Genomic DNA, 25047 nt, shown 5'->3' on the forward strand with positions numbered 1-25047 from the left:
AAATGTGAGGGGTGTACTCACTTCTGTGATACACTGTATATTGATCAGGGACATTTTCAGTGTCCGGTTCCTTTATACTAATTTACAATAATGGAAAATGAATATTTGCTTATTTAACTTCCCATGTAATGTGCCCTCCCAACCGTAGATGCCTTTTTTTTTATTTCTATAAACTTTTAAACAAGAGCTTGACATGTTTTCCTGGGAAGGAAAGCAGCTGCTCAGGTGGCGCAGCAGTCTATTTTGTTGGCCCAGCACCGCTGAGATCCAGCTTTAAACCTCAGCAGTGCTATCAGCCGGCCAGGTGTCACATACATTATTGGCTAGCTCTTTGGGGTTTGGGAAGGAGAAAAAGCTCTGACCTCAGGCCCACTGAACACCTTCAATCAAGGCGTTTTTGACGTTCCTGAGAAGTAGGCTGTTCGAATTCCTAGATGCCTTAAAATGCTGTCTACTAAGTCACCTTAAATCTGAACGGTATTTTAACAGAATAACAAGGAAGCATCTGATGCCTTTAACGTTGAAGGCAATCCTAGCATTCAGTGTGGCACAAAAAAACAAAAAAATATGGCGGATGGAGTTATTTTCAAATGTAAATAAATTATTATTGATTTTTAATTTGTATGAACTTGCACAAGTGTAATTTATTTGCAAATTCGGGCTTGTCAGTGAATTTAACCGTTTTCAGTACACGGAGGGAGATGTTAGTTAACATGCTAGCGCGTTGTGCCACCCCATCCCATTGGTTTGAATGGCATGAGGCTAACTGCATTAGCTTAGTAAGAGAAAACTGATGAAATCTCTGTCTAAGTAGTGCTCTTGAATAATGTGCTTTATAAGTCGATGACTTATTAGAATCCTCTCTACTTAGGCAGCTACCTATGTAGGCAGTAAGACAGCAAGGCAGCTCACTAGGTTTTCGAACACACCCATAGTGTATATACGCATATCATATTCAAGGTTTAAAAAAGTTGTAAGCACATCCATATGTTAAATATAATAAAATCATCTTAAACGTTCCACTTAAATGAAAGAAAAAATTTCTTAGTGATGAAATTGATTGTCATGCCTGCCCTGCAGTGGATTGGTGCTCTCAGGGTGTATTCCTGCAGGACTCACCACGACTCCAACCCTGAAAGAAGCAGTTAGGAAAAATGAATCTAATACATCACAAACTGAATTGTACTAGCCTGAGTGAAAGCTTTATTATCTTATCATTTTGATAGTAGTAGTCCACTGAAAGTTCTAGCTGAAAGAAAGCTGGAGAAAAAAATGTTAATTAGTGCCCTGTCTGGATGAGTCATGACCGGCTTGCCTCGACTCAACCTCATCCATGGCGATGGAGCGGATGCTAGGCTAAAATTAGAGCCCCTACGCTGAAAGATTAGCCTATAAGTAGACTCAGAGGGTCTGAGAAAAATGGAGGTTACTCTGAGGCTGGCTCTGGCACTCATGTTTTACTCATCATACAGGATGCAAAAACAAAGGTTGTGCAATGTCTGTTCCTGCAGATTCTGCAGGAAAAAGAAGTGAAGTAACATGGAACCACTGGTAACAGTGAGGACTGTGGATGACATAAATGCATTAGCTGAGTCATTTATAAGTCGTAGGTGTGCGCCCATGAAGATATTTGTCCTGCCTACGTTTCTTCTTCCTGCCTTTATCACCTACTGTTGGACCAAGAAAAATTGATTCATTTATTTATTACTGGTTTATCTGTATAGGGTTTCAATCACTGGCAGGAAAGCACACATTTACTTCCACTTTTCCACAGATCATGAGAAATGTCTTACAGTAGGTGACCTTACAGAGGCAAACACCAACTCTACCAGCTGTGTTACTATGTCACTTAATTCAAATTCAGCCATTGTGTAATAAAAACCTAAATTTACCCCTATCAGGAATAACATTATGACCACCTTCCTAATATTGTGTTGGTCCCCATTTTGCTGCCAGAACAGCCCTGACCCGTCTAGGCTTGGACTCCACTAAACCCCTGAAGGTGTGCTGTGGTATCTGGCACCAAGATGTTAGCAGCAGATCCTTTAACTTCTGTAAGTTGTGAGGTGGGACATACATGGATCGGACTTGTTTGTCCAGCACATCCCACAGATGCTCGATTAGATTGAGATCTGGGGAATTTGGAGGCCAAGTCAACACCTCAAACTCATTGTTGTGCTCCTCAAACCATTCCTGAACCATTTTTTGCTTTGTGGCAGGTCGCATTATTCTGCTGAAAGAGGCCACAGCCATCAGGGAATACTGTTTCCATAAAAGGGTGTAAATGGTCTGCAACAAACCCTGTCACCGGTTTAACACTGTTCCTTCCTTGGACCACTTTTGATAGATACTGACCACTGCAGAACGGGAACAGCTCATAAGAGCTGCAGTTTTGGAGATGCTCTGACCCAGTCGTCTAGCCATCACAATTTGGCCCTTGTCAAACTCGCTTAAATTCCTACGCTTGCCCATTTTTCCTGCTTCTAACACATCAACTCTGAGAATAAAATGTTCACTTGCTGCCTAATATATCCCACCCACTAACAGGTGCTGTGATGAAGAGATAATCAGTGTTACTCAATTCACCTCTCAGTGGTCATAATGTTGTGCCTCGTCGGTGTATATGACTAGTATTTTCAAGTTAAAACAAGTATAAAGGATTTTCAAAAAGTTCCCGTACTTTAATATTTTTGTTGGAAACGGTGAGGGTGGGAGGAGTCATTTTCATGTGATGATGATGTGAAAGCAGAGGTGCATCAGTGGCTTTGTTCTCAACCAAAAAAATTTTTTGCTGATGGCATTAGAAAATTGGTACAACTCTGGGAAAAATGCATCACAAGGTGACTGTAGAAAAATGATGTAATTTCTCTTTGAAATTCCCAATAAACAGTTTAAAAAAAGTGTGGTAAAAAAAAAACCTGGTAGTCATGGTCATTATTGAACTGAGACCTGATTTACATCCCAGTTAGTGTATTATGTACAAAACAGTATGTTTAAACAGAAATGACAACATCAAGCCGCTCAAGTGGCACAGTGGTACAATACGCTATCACACCAGAGCTGGGATTTCAAATACATCGTATCAAATCTCAGCTCTGCCATCCCGCTGGGCTGGGTGGCTACATGAACAACTATCGGCTGTTGTTCACAGGGTGGGATGAGCCGGACCAGGGTTCCTTATAACTGGTTCAATTGCTGGCTGATTGATGGCACCTGCACAAAGTTGGTGAAATAAGGCTGCACAAGGCTGATCCGCATATGAACTCGCCTCGTGCAGGTGAAAAGATGCAGTTGGTACTGCACACGTGTCGGAGGGGGCGTGTGTCAATTGCGAAGCTCCTCAGTCAGCAGTGGAGGATTGTATCGGTAAAGGTGAAGAGTAACACAATCAGGGTAATTGGATATGACTAGATTAGGGAAGAAAATTGGGGGAAAAATCAATAAAGGAAACCCACATGGACAACATGCAAGCTCCACACAGAAGGGACCCAGACCGCCCCACCTGAGGATCGAACCCAGGACCTTCTTGCTGTGAGGTGACAGTGCTACCCAATTAGCCACCGTGCCACCCAATCCATTGTGTATAATGCAAATTAAAGTAACACATAAAAATGAATATACAGAAACTTGACTAAATATATACATACATATACAGGGTAATGACAAATTAAAGTAAAAGCAAACAATAATGTCATGGTTAAATGTTGGTCCACCCCAAGCTGCCAGCTTTAATGCCCGCTTTCTTCATCTTACGAAGAAAAGTGTCTTACATATAGACTTATTAATCTAAATGCCATTATTGCTGGGTCTGGGTAGAATCACATTTTCATTTACATCACGTGGTCAGCCCCGTGTGTGTGCATTGCTTGCCTGGGGAAGAGATGGCACCAAGATGCACTATGGGAAGAAGGCAAGCCTACAAAGGCAGTGTGATGCTCTGGGCAATTTTGTACTGGGAAATGTTCAGTCCTGGCATTCATTTAGACTTTTTTTTTAACACGTACCACCTACCTGAATAATGTTGCAGACTAAGTCCATCCCTTCATGGCAACAGTATTCCCTAATGGCAGTGGCATATTTCAGCAGGATAATGTGCCCTACCACACTGCAAAAATAGTTCAGGAATGATTTAAGAATCATAAAAAATTCTAAGGCCGTCAAATTTCTCAGATTTTAATCTGATTGAGCATCTGTGGGATGTGCTGGACATACAAGTCTGTTCCACGGATGCTCCACCTCTTTAAAGGATCTGCTGCAAAGTCTTTGTGCCAGATTCTATAAGACACTTTCAGAAGTCTGGTGAAGTCCATGACTCAACAGATCAGAGCCGTTTATGCGAGTGGTTTTATTATGACGTATCTGTGTTTGTTCAGACAGCCAGTGTTAGGCTCAGTCATTAAAGGGTTTAACAGAAAGCTTTCGCTCTTTTCCAACTAATGCTACTACCCAGCACTGTTTGAGGTTCAGATCATGGTTTATTCTGTAGATCAGATATGAACAGTGTGAGCTTTATACATTTTGCAGGGACACACAACCCAGGCCTTCTTCCATTAGCCGATTATTGCACTTTAATTTGGTCTCAATTTAATGTTGCATTATATTTTTATAATTGGTTACTCGCTGGCTCATATTGCAGGGCTTAATGTTCATGAGCACTTAGGCTTTGAATTCCGAGCATCATCACTCGCACAAATGAACCTGTTCCAGAGTAATTACAGTAACTGCAAACTGAAAATACAAAACAAAAACTACAAAACATTTTTCAAATCTTGTACTTAAATCAAAGTAAAACTAAATAGCAAATACAAATATTACATGCAGAATTAACTGCAAACCAAAATCAGAAGTAAATTCATTTACATTTTTTGGAAAATTGGCTTATACAGTGGACCCTTGAGTTATGAACCATTTATCATATGAACATTTTGGGTTACGAACGATCTTTTTCAACTTAACGTACAAACAAATTTCGGATTATGAACCGAAATTCGCACGTGGCGTGTGAACAAGTTAACTCTGACCGTCTCTCTCTCTCTCTCTCTCTATATATATATATATATATATATATATATAGTGAGCGAACATTCGGACAGCGGACTGTGTTTTTCCGGTGTTTTATTTATATTTTGTAAAATTCAATATGAAAATGTCCCCAAAGAAGGTGCAGAGAAAGTGCAGTGTTGACAAAATAAAAAAAACTATTACATTTGTTGTTGTATAATTACTCCTGCCAGTAGCTGTCACTGTGTATCAGACAGAGGGGACAGCGAGTAAGAGAGAAGAAGGAATTCGGCTCAGTAAAGTATTCTTTCTTTTGAGCAGTTACACCTACAAAATACAACACTATTAAAATAAAGAATAAAATAATAGAGAAATATGAGAGTTATTGTTGTTTCTGGTAGATACATTTTTAAAAAAAAAAGAAGGAAATGTATTATGGTGTATGGTACAGCACACGTACTGTACTGAAATGAGATGTGTTTTTTATGTACAGTACTACTGTGTATTGTTGTTTGTTATTGTTTATTACAGGAATGTCTATTCTATAATTTAAGATTTAAGGGAAAATATACTGTACTTGTATTTATAACAAAAAAGACAATTTAAGAAAGAAAGGTTAGGTAAGGGGGTGGTTTGGGTGGTCTGGCACGGATTAATTCTATTTACATTATTTCTTATGGGAAAAATAGGTTTAACTAACAAACATTTTGACTTAAGAACAGCCCTTCAGAACCAATTACATTCGTAAGTCAAGGGTCCACTGTACAGGGTTGGCTGTAAGTGTATAATTAAAATGACTGTAATGCTCAGTCCTGCTTACTAATGGCACTCTGGTTTCCTCCCTTCTCTCAAAAAACATACCAGTAAATGGACTGGCTACTCTTAGTTTGTGTTTGAGTGAGTTTAGTTTAGTTTAGTTTGTGAATGGGTGTGCAGAAAGCTGTGATGAATAGGTGCCTCATAAAACAGACTAGCCAGGAAAGTGATCAACATCTTGATCAACATAATTGAAAATATGGTTTAATTTATTTAAGATAATTAAATAATAACATAAATAAAGATCACTAACCTGCACACAGTGTGCTGTGCATTTACCTGAGGAAGAAATACACACCAGTTATAATGTTACTGATTGGTGTAAAAATTATAAAAATATTAAAAACGCTCATCCTCTATTGTGTGTTGTTGTCGTTGTTGTGTGCGTGCATGCAACTGTATGTGTGCATGAGGAAGAGAGTGCTCCTTCTTGTGGGAGGAAATTGGCTTCAGTTGTTAATGATGTTTTCTGTGCTTTAGACAAACACAAATGCTTCATGTCAAGATAACACAGCGGCTACATTAGCTCACAGTAATACAATAACAGTTTGCCAGTTCCACTAAGAAAGATGCATGTGTTTTTCCACTCAGCAGCTGCTAGGGTTCACAAATATTTAGATGAACCATTAGTCAGCAACAAATCAGAAGTGTTCCTCAAAAAGCAAAACATTTTAACCATGTTCATGTTGAACTGAACTGAAAATGAACTAGAGTCAAAGATTAGACGTCTCTTCTCATTGTTACATAACAGGATTTTTGTGCAAGTCTTCTAGAGTCATAGAGAGTAAATGTTGTGTAACGTGCTTTTAAACATTGTGTATTCTCTGTAAAGCTTCTGCTTTTACTGTAAGCATAAAGGATTCGTCATTGCAGCTTTAAACTAGATAATAAGTGTGTTTAAATGTGTGTTATAATCTGATGTCATAAAATTTGGCCAAGTAGCTTCTTTAGGTGCTTATGTAAACAGCCAACACTAAAAACATTTTATACTCGTATGCATGTGTGAACAGAATTAAAAGTATTAGGATCCATAACTTGGTTATATATTGTGCCAGTAAATCAAACAGTAGCGTTCAGTTGATAGATAATTTACTATTTGTCTGTTTTACCACTACTGTGGCACGGTGGCTTAGTGGGTAGCACTGTTGCCTCACAGCAAGAAGGTCCTGGGTTTGATCCCCAGGTGGGGCCGGGTCCTTTCTGTGTGGAGTTTGCATGTTCTCCCCATGTCTGCGTGGGTTTCCTCCCACAGTCCAAAAACACGCAAGTGAGGTGAATTGGATATACAAAATTGTCAGTGGTAGTTTAATGGTTAAGGTACTGGACTAGTAATGGGAAGGTCACTGGTTTAAGCCCCACACCTGCTAGGTGGCCACTCTTTAGAAAGTCCCTTAGCCATCAATTGCTTGGACTGGTCACAGTTGTTTTGGATAAAGGCATCTGCTAAATGCTGTAAAATTAAACGTAAAATATACCTCCTGTAATTCTCACACAATTCAGATCATAATACAACAACAGAATTTTATTTTTGTATGTTAATAGTTAAATATAGGGCACATTTTATTTTGTTTTGTAAGTAGTTAAATATAGATCAATATTTTGTTTAATGAGGATGCCTTTCCTTCCAAACATCTTTATATTTTATTTATGGTTATGATTTTTAAGGTGGTGTATGAGGGTGACTTGTGTCAAGAAGTCTGACATCTAGATGTTAAAAAGGTTTAACATTGGACCATGTGAATGATTTAATAAAATGATTCGTAGAGGTTGTGTAGCCAATACAAATACTAGTAAACATATATACTTTACATACATTATTATATATAATTCTACATAATAATATATCAATTCTTCTAAATAACATCAAATGCATTAATGGCATAAAAAAAGTTGAAAGAGGATCACCTGAAAAAAACATTGTATACTGTATCTGATCCAGTGGGCGGCATGGTGGCTTAGTGCAAGGGTTTTCAACCTTTTTTGGCATGCGCCCCCCTTCGTGTGCCAAGCGCAACTTGCGCCCCCTCGCACCACGCCCCCCTCCCCTTGATGAACCACCGCTCAATCTCGTGTGCCACTGGTTCATAATAATGATCTCGTAATGCCCCCGGCTTAGTGAGTAGCACTGTCACCTCACAGCAAGAAGGTCCTGGGTTTGATCCCCAGGTGGGGCGGTCCGGGTCCTTTCTGTGTGGAGTTTGAATGTTCTCCCCGTGTCCGCGTGGGTTTTCTCCGGGTGCTCCGGTTTCCTCCCACAGTCCAAAAACATGCCACCAGGCTAATTTGAAACACTAAATTGTCCTGTAGATACCTAGCCGCTAGATGCACAAACCAGTGCATTGTAGTGCCGGTCCCAAGCCCGGATAAAATAGGGAGGGTTGTGTCAGGAAGGGCATCCGGCATAAAAATTGTGCCAAATCAATGCGGGCACAACGGGACAAAGGCAGAGCAAGAAGAAGACTGTATCTGATCCAGTAACAAGTATTAGATTATTGAATTGACAAAAATGCAGAATAATAATATATAAAAATTCTTCTAAATAACATCAAATACATTCATGGCATACAAAAGTTGACAGTGGATCACCTGAAAAAACATTGTATATCTGATCCATTAACAAGTATTAGATTATTGAATTAACAAAAACCCATAATAATCATATATATATATATACAGTGTATCACAAAAGTGAGTACACCCCTCACATTTCTGCAGATATTTAAGTATATCTTTTCATGGGACAACACTGACAAAATGACACTTTGACACAATGAAAAGTAGTCTGTGTGCAGCTTATATAACAGTGTAAATTTATTCTTCCCTCAAAATAACTCAATATACAGCCATTAATGTCTAAACCACCGGCAACAAAAGTGAGTACACCCCTTAATGAAAGTTCCTGAAGTGTCAATATTTTGTGTGGCCACCATTATTTCCCAGAACTGCCTTAACTCTCCTGGGCATGGAGTTTACCAGAGCTTCACAGGTTGCCACTGGAATGCTTTTCCACTCCTCCATGACGACATCACGGAGCTGGCGGATATTCGAGACTTTGCACTCCTCCACCTTCCGCTTGAGGATGCCCCAAAGATGTTCGATTGGGTTTAGGTCTGGAGACATGCTTGGCCAGTCCATCACCTTTACCCTCAGCCTCTTCAATAAAGCAGTGGTCGTCTTAGAGGTGTGTTTGGGGTCATTATCATGCTGGAACACTGCCCTGCGACCCAGTTTCCGGAGGGAGGGGATCATGCTCTGCTCAGTATTTCACAGTACATATTGGAGTTCATGTGTCCCTCAATGAAATGTAACTCCCCAACACCTGCTGCACTCATGCAGCCCCAGACCATGGCATTCCCACCACCATGCTTGACTGTAGGCATGACACACTTATCTTTGTACTCCTCACCTGATTGCCGCCACACATGCTTGAGACCATCTGAACCAAACAAATTAATCTTGGTCTCATCAGACCATAGGACATGGTTCCAGTAATCCATGTCCTTTGTTGACATGTCTTCAGCAAACTGTTTGCGGGCTTTCTTGTGTAGAGACTTCAGAAGAGGCTTCCTTCTGGGGTGACAGCCATGCAGACCAATTTGATGTAGTGTGCGGCGTATGGTCTGAGCACTGACAGGCTGACCCCCCACCTTTTCAATCTCTGCAGCAATGCTGACAGCACTCCTGCGCCTATCTTTCAAAGACAGCAGTTGGATGTGACGCTGAGCACGTGCACTCAGCTTCTTTGGACGACCAACGCGAGGTCTGTTCTGAGTGGACCCTGCTCTTTTAAAACGCTGGATGATCTTGGCCACTGTGCTGCAGCTCAGTTTCAGGGTGTTGGCAATCTTCTTGTAGCCTTGGCCATCTTCATGTAGCGCAACAATTCGTCTTTTAAGATCCTCAGAGAGTTCTTTGCCATGAGGTGCCATGTTGGAACTTTCAGTGACCAGTATGAGAGAGTGTGAGAGCTGTACTACTAAATTGAACACACCTGCTCCCTATGCACACCTGAGACCTAGTAACACTAACGAATCACATGACATTTTGGAGGGAAAATGACAAGCAGTGCTCAATTTGGACATTTAGGGGTGTAGTCTCTTAGGGGTGTACTCACCTTTGTTGCCGGTGGTTTAGACATTAATGGCTGTATATTGAGTTATTTTGAGGGAAGAATAAATTTACACTGTTATATAAGCTGCACACAGACTACTTTTCATTGTGTCAAAGTGTCATTTTGTCAGTGTTGTCCCATGAAAAGATATACTTAAATATCTGCAGAAATGTGAGGGGTGTACTCACTTTTGTGATACACTGTATATATATATATATATATAAAGTATGCTTAGCTGAATGGTTTTGTGGAATAAGTTCCTGTTGATTCAGTTACTGCCAAAATGTTTGTTTCACTTACTGACTGCTGTCAATTTTGGAAAATGTCACAGTATCCTATTTTTTGTTACACTTACAGGAAAGCCAGGAGGCTGCTCACTCGTTCGCAGTTAAGAAGAGCCTGTAGGCAGCCGTGTGAGCAGATTCACCTGCGCAGGGTCCCTCAGGGGTCAGTGCAGGGACCCATCCTTGCACCCCCTCATCCTAGTCTACGGATGCGAGGCCCCATTGTAATCCACGACTGACCTCATACTATGATGTTCTATCTGCCTGGCTAGTCTCTTTCTCTTACTCATCCTATAACTTTACAGCCCTGGGCAAACGCTTCCTGTTGCTCTTGTGCTCTGCGACGGTTTGCCATTTATGGGACTACCGAAACAACTCTAAATTATTCTGTAAAGCGTAATGACATCAGCTCTGCCCTCAAAATGTGCACTCAAAGCAAACCTAGTGCTCTCTGAGATTTGGTAGCTCTGAACACTACTGATCATTTTTGATAAGGATGTATGGAATGTGCCAACAGGATCCCAATAAGGGACGTGATCAGATAACATTACATTATCATGTACAAATCTTTCCTATTCTAAAAACTGTTCTGTAACTGTGTTTCAATTATCAATGCCTCTTTTTTCTCTTTGTGAGTTTTTGAATTAAACAGGTTTGGGAGTTATTTAAATAACATGTGAAAGATGTGAGCCTTTGTTGTGCTGGAAGTTACTGAATGACAGTATTATGTAAATAGCATGGACCACATGAGGTACTGGTTTTCAGTGTAATACAGCAGTTGAGTTTATTGTGATTTTGTTTTGCATTTCAGATGATGTAATGTGTTTTTGATTGTACCGACCAGTAAAGGTTTGTTTTGGTGACTACTCGCATATTCATAAGCATTGACTGGCCATCTACAGTATTGATATTCTGCTGAGTGTAAATGATGCCTTAATTGTACTATACATCATAATGAATCGTAATAAATCACAGTGAGTACAGGCCATTATTACATGAGAACTGATCATTGAATAAACATTTATGTCTAATCAGGTAATTTGGGGCATCTTTATTTATGGTTATACTTTTTTCAGGTGGTGTCTGAGGGTGACTTGTGTCAAGAAGTCTGATATCTGGATGTTACAAAAGGTTTAAAATTGGACCATGTGTATGATTTAATAAAATAATTTTTAGATTACATTGTGTAGCTCATGATAACATGTATGACAACATAAACGTTTAAAAACAATAAAACAATTGTTCACAAAAAAAGATTACATTGTATAGCCATTACAAATATTAGTAAACATATAAAAATATAAATTTCCTTCTAGGTAAAATCAAATGCATTCATGACAAAGTTTAACAGTGGATTATCTGAAGAAAAAAAAACCCAACATTGTATATCTGATCCATTAACAAGTATTAGATTGGTAAATCTACAAAAACCAAAGATTCTTTTAACTCATGAATATTTGTGCAATGGGCAAATTTCCCTGCTTTACAGGCTTTATAAGAGATATATTTCTACATTAATGTGGCCACACCCGGCAGCTCATTAATGTCAGAATCCTTGCATATATTTCTTCTAAAAACCATTTGTACCACAACTGATCAATACGAGCACTTGTGATCTGCCCTACCAGCACAAACCAGTTTTTGTGGCACAAACCAGTAAAACCATTGCACAAATAAAAAATACCATAATTAATTTTCTGATCATATGGGGTGCCAGGTTGACAGTTCTCAATTAGCCAAGTTTAACTAAATTTACCCAGGTTCTGTTAGACTAATGCTAGTCATGGATAATTTCAAGGAGCCTTAATTGACAGGAGACTAAGTAATTAACACTAAGTTTTTTCTGCTTTCAGAAAGAAAGGGGCATGCAATTTAGTACTTTGACCATAAATGGATTGTTTAAAAGCTTTATATCAGGCAAAAATAACCATACACATACAAAACAAAGTCACTGTAACGCAGAACCAAGCTGTTACTGCATGTGACAGTCATAATGAACAGCTACTTGTTTTTGTTTTTTATGCTTCATATATTGTGTTGTTTTCTTGTGTTATGTTGTGAAACATACTGAATAAAAAAATACATAATTACAACAATTTTAATCTATATCCATATAAATGACAAATTACATTGCAAGTGCATTACATAGCACCCAACTTGTGGGTTCAGATACAGCCACAGCCACAACTGTGGTAAAAAGGTGCAAAAAAACAAGCAGACAAGCAGACATACAGACAAGCAATACATTTGTACTGAATAGTGTGCTCACTGTTGCTACAATGTTTGAGGTGCAGAAACTGTTTTATACAATTCATTGTACAGTATACACCTGTTAGCACTGGGTATGGATAATATAATTAAACCCAAAATGTGTCCACATGCTTCAGGCCATATCATTTACTTACTTCTAGCTAAACAATAGTGGTTATGTGTAATGCTGTTATCCACTCTGCCCAGGATTTAAACCCCTGGAACTCAGACACACATGAGTTCACCAAGTTTTAAAGTTTATAGCATACAAAAAAATCATTTGTTCTTGGTTAAAATACTCACTACATACTTCCAAGCAGAAGCATTATAGATTTGATCTGTATAGCCAAACAGCCACAATAATATAGTGCAAAACCGAAACTCTAAAGTGTTTCTTACATCACTAAAGTGGTGTATGTCTACATAATTTTAATCATGCCCTGTATGTGCTACAGAGGATATATATTTTCGAGAAATTATTACAGTACACTGATAAAAAGAGCAAATTAAATTCATAACCATTATTTGTTAAAAAAGAAGTCCATTTGTTATTTTAGCTTGTCAATGACCATCATGCCAAAATATGAAAGCTTACTTTATATCCTTTACTTAATTTTACATCCAGCAGAAATGTAAGAACGTTGAGGCATACAAATATGATCTTTTTTTACAAAATATGGACACAATATCATAAACAAATGACAATTCTGAATTCCATCCTGAATGAAATGATTACTCTCAAATGTCTACATTCTATCATGCACATTGATTTTAAATTGCGGTTACATTTCTGACCATATGATCTTTACAGTTGTTCTTTATAGGGGTAGCGTTAGCTCAGCAGGCACTAAACTGTTTATCAGAAGGTCACTAATTCAAGCCCCATCACTGTCCTGTTGCCACGCTTGGATCCCTTATCAAGCGGTCTTAACAGCTTGCATTTTGTTTCTCGTTTGTAAGTCTCTTTAAATGAAAGCATCTGCTAAATGCTGCAAATGCATAAAGAATAAATATATATGTGCCAGCCAACCAGAAATTAGAATTTTCTGTGGCCATGGTATAAAATGTATTAACTGGCGATCAACCAACTGTTTGTGAATGTGCTTTTCATTGTTCTGTCATTTATTTACTATTTATTAATTCCTCAGCTTATCTTAAGATTTCCTCAGGGTCGTCTTGGTTTTCTGGATTCTTTCACACTCAGTTTGAAGTTGGTGACTCCTGTTGAGTTGCTTACTCCCTTCAGAGTGTCCCGGAAGCGTGCACTTGAAAAAGTATACAAGATTGGATCCAGGGCACTGTTTAGGTAAGCTAGACCTAAAGACAGACTAAACATCTGACCCACGCTTACATATGGTGAACAAGATGAGACGTCTCTGAGGAAAAAAGCCACAAGTCCAGTGATGTATCCTGGCAAGAAGCAGAATGTGAACATAATCACAACCACTAGAAGTAAGTAGATTGTCCGTTTCACTCTGCGATGTTCTTTGAGCCTTTTGTTACCTTGTATGTGGTATAAGATGCGCACAGAGAAAAACACCACCAATACAAAGGCAAGCACAAACTCAGTTATATAGATTATATTATGAACCCTCATGCCTGTTCCAGACTCTGTCCATAAGTCAATGGTCTGACAAAGAAATGAGTTTCCAGATGTTCTGAATATCCGGGTCACTAGCAGTGGAATTCGAAAGGCCACCACAACCACCCAGACACCACACGCCACCATTACTGTGTGCTGAGTGCTCATGCGGCAAATCTGATGTAACGGATGAACTATCCTATAAAAGCGGTCCACCACCAATGCAGTGATGAAGAAGATGCTTGCTGACTGATTGACTGACAGCATGAAAAGATTGATGCGACAAAAAGAATCTCCAAAAATCCAGCCTCCGCGGACCAAACTGTCAATCTGGAAAGGAAGGCCTATGAGCAACATGATGTCAGCCAGCACTAAGTTAAGGAAGCAAATAGTGGATGTCTTCCAGGGAGCCTTGCAGGCAAATATCCATAATGCTAATATGTTTCCTGGCAAGCCCAAGATGAAGTCCAAGATCAACATGGGGGTTAATGCAGAAGCCACAAGGCTTTGAGCTTCCATGCAAGTGCTGGTGTTATTCATGGTGTGCAGGACTCTGTGTCTTCCTCAAAAGAAGCAACACGACTCTGGAACCTGTTTTGTAATATCAGTGAATAATTAATGATTAGCAAAATGTCACATTACAATATGTTGGTACAAAGACAAAACAAAAAAGGTTAGCTGGTAATTACAGCATTATTGATGTGACAAATCTTATATTGTTTCTAAAATGTGTTATCATAACCTGCACAAGCATTCTATCAGTGAGAAATTTGGCATATGTTCTCATCTGACCTTTTGAAAGATATTTATTTATATATTACAGATTATCCAGGGTTTTAAATTTGAATTTGTAATGGCTACACAACATAATCTAAGAATTATTTAATTATGAAATATTTAATAAAAAGCACATGCTGTCTAAACTAATATCACATTATCAATTGCACTACTTTATTAACAGTTTACAGTACAGGCAATTTAGTTTAATTTTAGTTAGGGTTTTTTTTTTTCTTTTTTGACATTAGTCAACTGTCGACTGTTAACCATTTCCCTTAAGAAAGCATTTAATAATGTTCATTAATCCACATTAAGAAAAGCTATCACTCACTAGTGGATTTACTTAGGAATATACATGTATGTCCTAACACCCGTTTAGCTGCATTATGATTTGTGGATGAATTACATCCACAAATCATAATGCACAAATCCAATCCACAAATCCAATAATCAGTCCATAATCTAAAGCTTAGATATGGTAACACATATACATTTACTCCAATTTGTAATGAAAATAAGAATAATAAGAAGAAGATGCGGAAAATGAAGAAAAGCAGCTTAATGTTTTATTTTAAAGACTTAACAATGAGTGTCATAGTTCCGTAATGTTTTTCGTTGTACTTCTGTTTAATGGGTTAATGTTCTATGGTTGTAAAGCACCCTTGAGCATGGGAAAGGCGCTATATACACCGATCAGGCATAACATTCTGACCACCGCCTTGTTTCTACACTCACTGTCCATTTTAGCAGCTCCACTTACTATATAGAAGCGCTTTGTAGTTCTACAATTACTGACTGTAGTCCATCTGTATCTCTACATACTTTTTTAGCCTGCTTTCACCCTGTTCTTCAATGGTCAGGACCCCCACAGGACCACTACAGAGTAGGTATTATTTGGTGTGTTGAGCTGGTATGACTGAATAAGACACAGCAATGCTGATGGAGTTTTTAAACACCTCACTGTCACTGCTAGACTGAGAATAGTCCACCAACCAAAAATATCTAGCCAACAGCGCCCCGTGGGCAGCGTCCTGTGACCATTGATGAAGGTCTAGAAGATGACCAACTCAAACAGCAGCAACAGATGAGCGATCGTCTCTGATTTTACATCTACATGGTGGACCAACTAGGTAGGAGTGTCTAATAGAGTGGACAGTGAGTGGACACGTTGTTTAAAAACTCCAGCAGCGCTGCTGTGTCTGATCTACTCATACCAGCACAACACACACTAACACACCACCACCATGTCATTGTAACTGCAGGGCTGAGAATGATCCACCACCTAAATAATACCTGCTCTGTAGTGGTCCTGTGGGGGTCCTGACCATTGAAGAACAGGGTGAAAGCAGGCTAAAAAGTTATGTAAAGAAATAGATGGACTACAGTCAGTAATTGTAGAACTACAAAGTGCTCCTATATGGTAAGTGGAGCTGATAAAATGGACAGTGAGTGTAGAAACAAGGAGGTGGTCATAATGTTATGGCTGATCGGTGTAAATTAAAGAATGTAATTTGTTAGTAATGTTGGCACCATTTAACTTTTTAATGTTAAAAAAAGAAAGTTACATTTTAGAGTCAAAATGTCATATTCAATGGCAGACTATAAGTTTTAATCTACAGACTAATAAAATGTCTTACCTTCATACAGCAGCAGCCGTTATCTGTACAAACTTCTTTCTGCCCAGTACTGCTGACATGATGCTAATGCACTGTTATTGCAGCATGTGGCAGTACATGACTGGGAAACTACAGGGTTTTGCAACACACTGTGTTACTTATTCAGTTTGGAAACACTTTGTACACTCGCCCATATTTGTTTCATCGTTGATGCGCACATCCGAGGGAAAAGCGGTTTAAAGAACGTTCGCGAGCTGTAAAACAAAAATACATGCGTGTTAACGTGGAACGGAACTGTGAATATGATAGAAACAAGATGTACTTACCCGGACGTCCCGGCAAAAGCGAGAGAATGTGAAACTCCGTCCTGAAGGAATGAGGTAGAGCTCACTCATTCGGAGGAGGAGGGGAGCCTCACACACGGCCGGACTGAACACTTAAAGAGGAAGAACGCTACAACGCAAGAAAGAGCTGATGTGTGAGATCCGGTGATCGATTATGTGAAATAGCAATGTCGATGTGATATCATTGTATGTAAATTGTGAATATGATGATTATGTATACAGAGACTGTAAATAGTAGTACCCTCGAGGAGGAAATGGTTTAACCCAGAAAGAACTAGCGCGAACTAAAGCGCATTTAAGCAGCCATCAGCCGGTACCTCAAGGGAATCGCTCATTCTCATTAAGAGAGATAAAGAGAAGGTTTGATAGTTTAAGTGGTTCTGTTGTGAAAAAGAATCCCAGTAGTCATGGTGATTTAAGGGTGATTTTTCAATTGGGGGAACTTTTACGTCCCTAGGTTATAAATTTGTGTTAAAAATACTTTATTACAAAACAAATATTTTAGGTATTAGGTATTTAGGTATCATTCATTGCATCACTAAAAAAAATTACATACCAAAATAATTATGATTTCCATTTTTTATGATGATTTAAACATCAATAATTTGCTACTTTGGCCTTGTCCCCAACCCAGACTTTAAAACTTCTCTGCTCTAATAAAATGCTAAAAAGTGATCAATTCATTATAAAAATCACAATATGAGTTTTATAATAACTTAAAAAGAAACAAAATGTAATTTTTTTTCATATTTGTACAACCTATGCATATTTTTGAGCAATATATTACTGTCCCCAGCATTATCGTCATTACCGCAACAGTGTATGGTTTCTGTAGGGAATCATTTGAAGGTAACACTTGTTTATGTTGTAACCCTGGAAACAAAGACTCGCAAGGAAGCACATGCCAGCCATGAGAGAAGATTAACATTTTAATGTCTGGAAATGTGAGTAATTTAATCATGTATTCCTCCTGATCATAGAGTATATTTATTCAGCGTCATCACCATTTACATCAATATGGGAGTACTTTACAAAAAAAAAGAAATTTACACATTATTTATATGTATTTAAAGTGCATCGTGTACTAGCTGTTGACTAGCTTTAGCAAATCCATGGCCTAGCTAGTTTTTTTCTTAAAAAAAGTAAAAATTACCGCAACACGTCATTAACACGCAAATAAATATGAAATATTAAAATTCTATGTAAGCTCAATTGTAGCCATCATTAAATCTTTGCTCTAAAGCATGTAAGCATTATCTTGACATAATTAAAACTAAATTATTACTAATTTTATTTTTCAAAAGTTAAGATGGTAAAAAGAGCCCGCAATTGAAGAATCACCCTTAAACCTTTTTTGCACCATGGACCAGTTTCATATAAGATATATTTTCACAGACCGGCAGGGACAGGAGGACAACCAGCAAAATAAAAAACACGAAGTGCATAACAATACTACTCACTAATGATGGAAAATCAGTGGGAACCCTGAACTCCTACCTAAGGGTAAATATTGTATTGCTATGTTTATACATAGTTTTAAGTACATTTGAGCACCTGTGAATATTAAAATAAACACGTCTGGTTGGAACATCAGTCCCTTTGCAGTGGTTTTCCTTGCTCCTCTCCTTGACTTCTATGATTACGCAGTTAACAACATCACAAGTATATATTGATGTTTGTCAAATGTATTCCATAAAATTTCAAGGCTACTAAAACAACCACACAGTAGTGTACAACCAGTCTGGAGCTGTCAACCAGTAAGCATGACAAAAGGAAGCAAAGCATAATAAAACCATTACATGTTTGACTGTTCGTATGATGTTCTTATTGTGCAATTTTGTGTTGGCTTTATATGTTATATCTTGGCAGTGGCTTTTGCCTTGCAACTTCTTAACAAATACAGAGTCCTTGATGTGACTAATTCTGCCAGTGTGATGACACAGCAGCTGGACTAGTGGTCCCAAATGCTAATGCTGTTGCTTAAAACCCTATCGTTTCCTTACCATTAAAATTCAACATAATGTTCAATATCCAACCTTCATTCATTCATGCTTTATATTGGTTAGATGTGCAGTGGGTCTGCAACCCAGTTCCTAATGACCTATGTTGTTGTGTGGCACCCACCCACAGTTGTGTTATTGTGTCCTGCCCTCCAGTTTCTACACTGCTACAAAAATGCATAGGGCATCCTTAGTTGGTTGCTGGTCTATATTGGTTACTGCTACCAAATACTAATCTGTTGAGGGTTAATCCTGATTGGTTGGTAAATGTGCACTGGTTTATGCAGGATATCTATGGTCCTAAAACACTAATAACTTTTTCCGTCTTTATCAACTACAGCAATAAAGGGCTTCACTTAACATTTATAAAATGCTTGAATAGTATTAGGGAGACCACTGTTGTGCTGATCAAAGAGTGGAACCATCCTGTCAGCTTAAACCATTAGAGCCACTTTCCTCTCACTTCTTATTAAGAACCTTCTTATCCAGGCTTTCTCCCCCAGCAGAACTGCTGCTCACTGGATATTTTTACACAATTCTGTGTAAACTATGGAGACTCTTGTGTGTGAAAATTACAGCTCATTATTTTCTGACATATTACACCTTCCCCCCATTCTGATGTCATACTGTTTACCATGATTAATAACTGACTCTTGTTCTTGATGTGTATGTACTGTATGTATATTATGCACTGCTGTGCTGCAACATGCCATGACTGTTTTTCTCAGCAGTATCATTTTATCTTTATATTAATGTTTAAACTCGTTCGGTATTGACTCAAATTCCTCACAACACGATGATACAGAGTATGTGGTGGTATGTGGATGTTTTGTTGCCCGCATATTAAATGTTTAACGGTTATTATTGTCACTGACTCTTGCTCGGAATACTGTGATTTTACGGTATAAACAAGTCGATATATTTAAACCATGGGTGCTAATAAGGTTGAATAATATCAGTGATAATGATACTTGACTCAGAAACATTACAGTGTTGTGACTGGCCTTTAAAACAAGGCAAAATAACAGCTACAAAGTGTATTTATCACTAGCTTAGCGGTGTGTGGGCGCGTCTGCGCGAGTAGTTACGGTTATACTTAATCTAGCACGCCGATAACAGCTGAGCTCCAGTGGCGCAATCGGTTAGCGCGCGGTACTTATATAACAGTACGAAGCAGAGCAATGCCGAGGTTGTGAGTTCGAGCCTCACCTGGAGCACAGTGTTTTACACCGACCTCAAACCCACTATGATTCTATAAACTATAAACGCTCACATCACTACACAATACTGCGTAATATCAGTGCATCAACTGTCTTCAATGTTTTAGTTTTTTGTTATCACAGTGGCACACAATGGCGCCATTATCAAATAGGCTTTTTAAAATGACACAAAGCCAGTGTATCATGTCGTTACATTTTAAATCTTTGAATCATGAAAATCAATAAACTTTAACAAAATAAATAAATTTCAACAAAACTGTAAAATGTTTATAATATAGCATAGATGTAATGCAGCATATAAACACTTGGGGTCAGCATTGGCTTTAGTTACAGCTGTCTGTCTTTAAAAACATTAAAGTCAGGACTACTGCCATCTATAGGCTGAATAGGTTATTGCCCAATGCCTCGACATCATGGCTTCACTTCAAATGGACAGAAGTAAGTAATGATAGATGTAGTTGTAGTTAGCGTTCGTTTATTTATTCTAATAGCATGCTTCTGGTCAAGGAAACACTGGACGCAAGGTAGGAACCAGCGGTGGATAAACTACCTGAAGGCCATACTTGAGTAAAAGTACAATTATTTACTTTGATAAAAGTTAAAGTCACCTGCTAGAATATTACTCAAGTATCAGATGAAGTGTCAGATGTTTAATGTACTTCAGTATCGAAAGTAATTTTCTGACATGAAATGTACTTAAGTATTGAAAGTAGAAGTACAAGTAAATGCTGTTAATAAAAAACGAAAGTGGTCAGAATTTTAGAAAAATATGTTGAGCTTCTTTTAAGTCTGTAAACCACTCTAACAATAGAGCAACCTTTCACCTACAGAAAAACAAAATACATTTGTGGCAAATCATGATTCCAATCACCTGTTGGAAATCACATCTTTTTTTTTTACCTCATTAGTAGCCCTAACTTGCCCTGTCCCAACTTTTTTGGAATGTGTTGTAGGCCTGAAATGCATGTATATGTATATTAATAGTTGAAATAAAGTTAACCAGACAAAATACGAAATATCTTGAGTTCTTATCTGCAATGGAATAAGAGCCAATGTAAATGTAAGAAACATTGCATCTTTATTTATGTGCATTTTTTATATTGTCCCAATTTTTTCTGAATTGTGTTGTACATTCAAGTCATAGATATATCCCAATAACCTATAACCCAGGGGCGGCTCGTTCCTTAGGGCGATCGGGCGACGCACCACCAAAGGATGGAAGGGAAGAAATTTTTCTATCACAGCTGTGATTTTCAGTCTGATTGAAAATCGCCCCGGATTGCTCTCATAGACTCTCATGTTAAGGCTATTGGGCCAGTGATACCTTAGTGGTTAAGGTACTGGACAGAAGTGGTTAAGGTAAACGGAAGGTTGCCGGTTCAAGCCCCGCCACCACCAAGTTGCCACTGTTAGGTCCCTGAGCAAGGCCCTTAACCCTCAATTGCTCATTGTGTAAGTCGCTTTGGATAAAAGCGTCTGCTAAATGATGAAAATGTAAATGTAAATATATTTTTTGAACTGCAGGCGCTGCAATACATTCTGTATGGATTCCGGGAGGGCTCACCCTTACATGCTTGCGTCACACGTAACCTAGTGTCGCGATCTCGTCACCATGACTACCATCACCTTAGTTCGGAGCAACTCCATCGTGTAATCAGGATAAATTAGCAACTTAAGAATTAGGGCCACCCAGACTAAATTTAAACATCAAGTATCTACAAAGGGAGGAAAATCATATAAGTTACAAGAAAATTACAAGTAAGTAATGTAATTTTTAAATTGTGATTGCACTTATTGTATCTCCCCAATTGTACAATTTTATTCTGGATCTGCTGCACCTAAAATAAAATGCTATCTGATGAAGGCTGAATTAAATTGTTAGTGTGAAGGCTTTACTTAATTTTATGATTAATGGTAAAGCTGGTCTCTCTCTATGTTCAAAGTTATTTGTGAGGGCAAACTGACAGATGACTTAAGATGTTAATTATTTAAGCTTTAATTTACCCATTGAACGGTTCATCTTGGCCATCATCGCAGCAATTGCCCCCCATGAGAGATTTGGCAGGAGCCGCCACTGTTATAACCACTGAATTTTGTTGTAATTAATTTGAAGCAAAACTCAAGCAAGAGAGTTTAACAAAATTTTACTTTGTTACTCATTCTTAACTTACATCAATGTGTTTCTTGAGGTTGGATAGGGAGTTCTTAAATGTATCTTTGTGTAAACATAAGAGGCACTTAATCTGATACGAAGCAACTTTCACTCCGACATATGAAAACATTTCTTGTATATATTGCCAGGGGTGTTCTCGTCTGTCACCACAATTGTGAAATACTGTTACTGAAATACAACTCATGTTGCTGCTAGCATCTGACATGCCTGAAGTTGGGTGGAAATCAACCACTTTTAGAGAACTTGTTTGCACTTGCGCACTGATATGCTTAACCATTGATCTAACTTACAAGCTACGATCACAAATTTGCCAAACCTGCTAATTTAGCTACCAAATTTCTAGGTACCTAAATACTCTCTAAGTTCTTTCTCTTGCCACCAAGAGAAAGAAAGCAGAGATGATTCTGAGGGCCCTAAGTGGTTGGGGCCTGAGATGGCCCAGATAAACAAAAATGTCAGAAACATTTGCCTCAGGCATTTGTCTGTCAGAGGGCCGCTTTTCTAACCCTGGTTAAGGTTAACATGGGCCTGGAACATATTCTTTGAAACATGGGCACAAGGCAGGAGAGCAACATGGACTGAGAGCCTATCCATTCCAGCAAAAACTCATTAACTTATTCACACTCACTCATGTCTAAGAGCAATTAGTGAGTCCATCATCAGTGTACCAGACTAATATATTTTCATAATAGTTATTGGGAAATCAGTGTCATTAGTTGTAGCAGATGTTTGTACTAACATGCATGATGCCAATATTGCACAGCTCTGGAAGTATTAGTGTGTAAACATACTGAAACCAGTAGATATTCAGTCAGCTTTAAAATAATCTGCACACATAAAACACAGTCATAAAAAAAGGACTGCGGTCAATTAGATTATTATTTAAAAAATGAACCTATAATTAACTGGAATGGATGACTGTGAACCTGTCCAGAATAAGCAGTTAGTGTTAATAAATGAAATAAAAAAACTACCGTTCAACATGGTTTTTGAGTTCTGATCCTAGCTTCCAGTTACTATTTTACTTTGTTACTGAGTAAATATACCACAATACAACTCATCTTGCTCATAAGTTATATAAATGTTAAAGACACTTAAACAGTGTAATCCAGCCCCCTGATTAACTGCAATAGTCATCTAAAATTATATAAAAAAATTGTCAAGGCATGTAAACAAGTATGTTGGACCTGCTAAGGCCCAGGGTAATTTGTAAACACTCCAAGGTTCTACAGCTTAAAATCCAGTGTCTAAGTTGATTGATAGGTTACAGGTTAAAATCTGTTTCAGCATTGCAGCTTTTTGCCTACAGCAAGCCTTCCCCATGACAAAAAAACAGTTGAACTCCAAGTCAGTTGTTGATTTGCAGGCCATGTCAGTTTAGCCCTCAGGGGCTTTAATACAGCCTTATGCTCTCTTATACAATCTTATTTACCAGATGCTTTAGACCTAGGGTTAAAGGTTAAACATTTCAAGTAGGTCAACACTCGTGTTGTGTACAGTATATTCAGTCATAGATGAAGATATTTGAGCTAAATATTATGCATTGACAAAAGTTAACGTTAAGATGCTGGGCCACCAAAAATGGCCTGAACAGCATCTTGACCTGAAACCGACATTCTACTGGTTTAAATCGCCATTTCTTTGAAACATATTTCCTTTCAATTAAATCAAGATACTGGAATAGATCTTCAAATGAAGCAATTTGTCTTTCAAAACAAAGACCAGAATTGTCTATGATATTCTCTGTGGTTTTCTATTTCTGTGAAAGCTGGACAATCAAAAATCATACCTAACCTCTCACATAAAGCCCAGGTAACCAAGCTTTCTTAATATGAACACATTATGAAAAGAACCGACACACTGGAAAAGACAATTATGCTTGGAGTTACAGGCAAAAGAAGGAGAAGATGACCAGAAGCAAGATAAATATATACGCTTAGAGGAATAATGAATGAGCCATTAGAAATTATGAAGACCCACTTCTGGAGAAACATTATATGGTTGCTAGGAGTCATAATCGACTTCGAATTCGAATTCGAAAAAGACAAATACAACAGCCTAAAGATGCAAATACAGTGGTACCTTGTACTCAAAATCTTTGAAACTCAACATCTTTCGTCAAGAAATTTGTACACTTAAACTCAATGTTTCCCTTAAACTCCACGTGTGCGACTGCTGCTTTGTTCAGCGCTTGGCTTAAGCGGTGCGGTAAAACGTCAGTGCGAATACAAGACAAATCTGCATTTGTGTGGAATAGCCATCAAGTTCACTCTGAAAGCATCCACATGTATCTGTGTTTATCTGGATTTTCCTTCTGTTTCACCTTTAAACTTGTGTTACAGCTCGAGGTGCTGAGAAATTGTGAGAATCAGCTTTTCAGGGAAAGTCTAAAATGCTTATTGTAAAAAAAAAGCTTAATGTGACAATGTATTAAAAGAGCAACATAGAAACACTCTCTTAATTATTACTGCTTGTAAGTTCTCTCCACTAATTAAGAAGCATAAGGAAACAATAAATAAGTTAAGGTAAAATGCAGGTTTTATTGTATTTTTTATTGATTTATTGTATTTTTTATTGTTTTAATATTATATTTTTGTTATTTTCAGTGTAGAAGTGTCAAAAACAACCTCATTATTTTACATTAGCCTAAAATATATGCAGTTCCACGAGACCATGGAACGCATTAACAGGTTTTCCGTACATCCTTATGGGAAAAAATACCTTAAAACTCAATGCCTTTTAAACTCAATGCCATGCCCAGAACCAATTGATGTTGAGTTTCAAGGTAACACTGTACAATAAATATAAATCATATATTGGGAATTTCAACAAGCCAAACTTACATAATAGACAAAATAAAAATAAGAGCTGTC

At 38.1% G+C, this 25047-nt stretch overlaps 2 protein-coding genes and 1 non-coding gene across 3 annotated transcripts in view; 2 read left to right on the top strand and 1 right to left on the bottom strand.

Annotated features, from left to right (window-relative positions):
* Positions 1-11232, top strand: part of mta3 (metastasis associated 1 family, member 3) — a 79726-nt gene extending 68494 nt beyond the window's left edge. Inside the window, exon 19 of the mRNA XM_063002858.1 lies at positions 10286-11232. Coding sequence (XP_062858928.1) covers positions 10286-10451 — 166 coding nt within the window. The 3' untranslated portion in view covers positions 10452-11232. The remainder of the gene's footprint in view (positions 1-10285) is intronic.
* A 1967-nt stretch (positions 11233-13199) lies between these two features.
* On the bottom strand, positions 13200-16755 carry hcar1-4 (hydroxycarboxylic acid receptor 1-4). The gene is made up of 2 exons (XM_063003630.1): positions 16459-16755; positions 13200-14635 (listed from the first exon to the last, which is right to left on the bottom strand). Exon 2 carries the CDS (start codon positions 14582-14584, stop codon positions 13628-13630), a length of 957 nt encoding a protein of 318 aa, XP_062859700.1. The 5' UTR covers positions 14585-14635; positions 16459-16755; the 3' UTR covers positions 13200-13627.
* Positions 16756-19904: 3149 nt separating this feature from the next.
* trnai-uau (transfer RNA isoleucine (anticodon UAU)) lies at positions 19905-19998 on the top strand. Its single transcript has 2 exons — positions 19905-19942; positions 19963-19998. It is a non-coding gene; the product is annotated as a tRNA-Ile (tRNA).
* The last annotated feature ends 5049 nt before the right edge of the window (positions 19999-25047 follow it).

Source organism: Trichomycterus rosablanca, chromosome 10 (genome assembly GCF_030014385.1).
Source record: "Trichomycterus rosablanca isolate fTriRos1 chromosome 10, fTriRos1.hap1, whole genome shotgun sequence".
In the NCBI taxonomy this organism is placed as follows: domain Eukaryota; kingdom Metazoa; phylum Chordata; class Actinopteri; order Siluriformes; family Trichomycteridae; genus Trichomycterus; species Trichomycterus rosablanca.

Bases quoted from the DNA above. Each gene is read 5' to 3' on its own strand.
- hcar1-4 (XM_063003630.1), bottom strand. From the start codon at position 14,584: ATGAATAACACCAGCACTTGCATGGAAGCTCAAAGCCTTGTGGCTTCT.